The 2,335-nt window shown below is 43.8% G+C and overlaps 1 protein-coding gene across 3 annotated transcripts in view; it reads left to right on the top strand.

The window, feature by feature from the left end:
- The window catches only part of ARMC2 (armadillo repeat containing 2), a 210,611-nt gene that overhangs the window by 163,382 nt on the left and 44,894 nt on the right, over positions 1-2,335 (top strand). For 2 of the 3 annotated variants that reach the window (XR_002097939.1, XM_019520123.1), the window contains exon 17: positions 415-575. The exons of the other annotated variant lie outside the window; for it this stretch is intronic. Coding sequence is in view for 1 of the 2 variants with exons in the window: in XM_019520123.1 (XP_019375668.1) it covers positions 415-575 (161 nt within the window). In the remaining variant the exon portion in view is untranslated. The remainder of the gene's footprint in view (positions 1-414; positions 576-2,335) is intronic. 3 annotated transcript variants of the gene reach the window in all.

Raw genomic sequence — 2,335 nt, 5'->3', positions numbered from 1 at the left:
AAAAAAAAAAAAAAAAAAAGGGCAGGTGAATGAGGATGAGGGTAAAATCTTAATTTTACTATATTATGCCAATGCCCCTCATTCCCTGCATCTTGACAGGTGTCTGTGCATATTCTAAGCCAGTGATTTTCAATCTGCATTCATTTGTGGACCCCTAAAAAATGTCAAATGGAGTGCAGCCCCTTTTGGAAATTTTGAATGGAGGTGTGGACCCCTTTGAATTGTAAGTGGGGGTATTTACATACTTATGACTGATCGCAGTCATCTTTTGTGGACCTCTTAGATGTGTTCTGTGGGTACCCAGGGGTCTGTGGACCACAGATGTTGAAAGCCAGTGTTCTTGGCTGACTTGATTCTTGCAGAGATCAGGAAAAACACAATTAAGAGTGTTATTTTTGTCATGCTTTCTAACAGATTAATAGATTGCTTAAGAGACTTTGGGCCTACAGACTGGCAGCTGGCTTGCTTGATATGCAAAACCCTGTGGAACTATAGTGAAAATATCACAAATGCTGCCTCCTGCTTTGGGGAAGAAGATATCAGCACACTGCTCATGCTACTTGCTTCTCTTTTAGGTAAGATTTTACAGGCTTGTTACCCTGTCTCAGGAAGCACAGCACAGCAGGAGAAAAACCAAGGATGGTTGTATATGCGTGAGTGCATGAAGCAGTTAGACTTCCATGGATTACCCAGTGACATCATAGATTTCATAGATTTTATAGACAACAGGGCTGGAAGGGACCTTGAAAGATCATCAAGTCCAGCCCCCTGTCCCAGGGGCAGGAAGTCAGCTGGGGTCAAAGGATCCCAGCAAGATAAGCATCCAAATGTTTCTTGAATGAGTCCAGAGTCCCACCTCTGGAGGGAATCTATTCCAGGCCGTGGGGGCTTGGACAGTAAAGAAGTTTTTCCTTATGTCCAGCCTAAAATGGTCTTGCAGGAGTTCGTGACCATTGGTCCTAGTTATCCCTCAGGGCACTCTGGTGAACAGACGTTCCCTCAGATCCCGATGTACACCCCTTATGTACTTATAGGCAGCCATTAGGTCCCCCGAGTCTGTACTTTTCCAGGCTGAAGAGTCCCATGGCTCTCAGCCTCTCCTCATAAGGCCTGTTCTCCTGCCCTCTGATCATGTGCATGGCTCTCTTCTAGACTCTCTGAAGCTCTTCCACGTCCTCCTTGAATTGTGGAGCCCAGAATTGGATGCAGTACTCCAGCTGTGGCCTCACCAAGGCCGAGCATAGCAGGAGAATGACATCCTGAGATTTACTTGAGAAGCATCTATGGAGTTTTGTTTGCTTCGCCAGCTGCGATATCACACTGGTGGCTCATGTTCATCTTGTGGTCATTCATGATCCCCAAGTCTTGTTCAGTCATAGTGCTAGCGAGTGTAGCAAGCCTATAAGCATGATGCGGGTATTTTTTCCCGGAGGGGGAGTACCTTGCATTTTTCGGTATTGAACGTCATCAAGTTTATATCCGCACACTTTCTAAGCCTATCCAAGTCAGCCTATCCTCAGGTGTGGACGCTCTACCCCAAAGTTTAGTGTCATTGGTGAACTTGGCCAGTCCACTTCTGACATCACAGTGGCCTCTGATCCTCTATGGTTGCTACTCTCCCCATGGTTTAATTGACTTTCCTGTATGTTTCACAAGTACATACTTGCCAAGATGCCTTCTTGCATGCATAATTGTCATTCTTTAGAATCATAGAAAATCGGGATTGGAAGAGACCTCAGGAGGTCACCTAGTCCAGCTCCCTGCTAGAAAGAAGGCCAACCCCAGCCATCTAGATACCATCCCCATTGCTAGTATGTTTCACTCTGTTTGCCCCAGCTGTACTATACATTTTTCATTGGAACTCGGCCTCTGCCCCTCCGGCGCAAATATAGGAATTTACAGCAGATGTTGCTCAGACATGCAACAGTTTTACTGAGTACCACCTTCTGCTTTCAGGAGACATGTCTACACGTGCATTAATGCGCCATGATTACAAATACTAACTTAGTGCACTGTAATCGGCACTACTGCACAGTAGCACCAGCAGACTTTTGTTTCGAATTACGTATGACTTGATTACCACATAATGTTGCAGTTACTGTATTTAAACTTCCCTATTTATTTTCACTCCTTTAGCTTTTTATTACATTTAATTGGAACCTTCTTACAATCGTTTTAAAAAAGAAATTTACAAAGAAATTATGAGATATATTTGGTCAATTTTTATTTATTTTTTTTTACTTTTATATTTTGAAAACGTGTGCAGTGTTTTGTTGCTAGGGAGAGGTGTGGGTGCTAGGCATAGATACTTGCAAGAGACATAGGCAACGCATAG

The sequence above is a fragment of the Gavialis gangeticus genome, unplaced genomic scaffold (assembly GCF_001723915.1).
Source record: "Gavialis gangeticus isolate Ggan-Ray unplaced genomic scaffold, GavGan_comp1, whole genome shotgun sequence".
In the NCBI taxonomy this organism is placed as follows: domain Eukaryota; kingdom Metazoa; phylum Chordata; order Crocodylia; family Gavialidae; genus Gavialis; species Gavialis gangeticus.
This window is presented reverse-complemented; position numbering and strand designations above follow the sequence as displayed.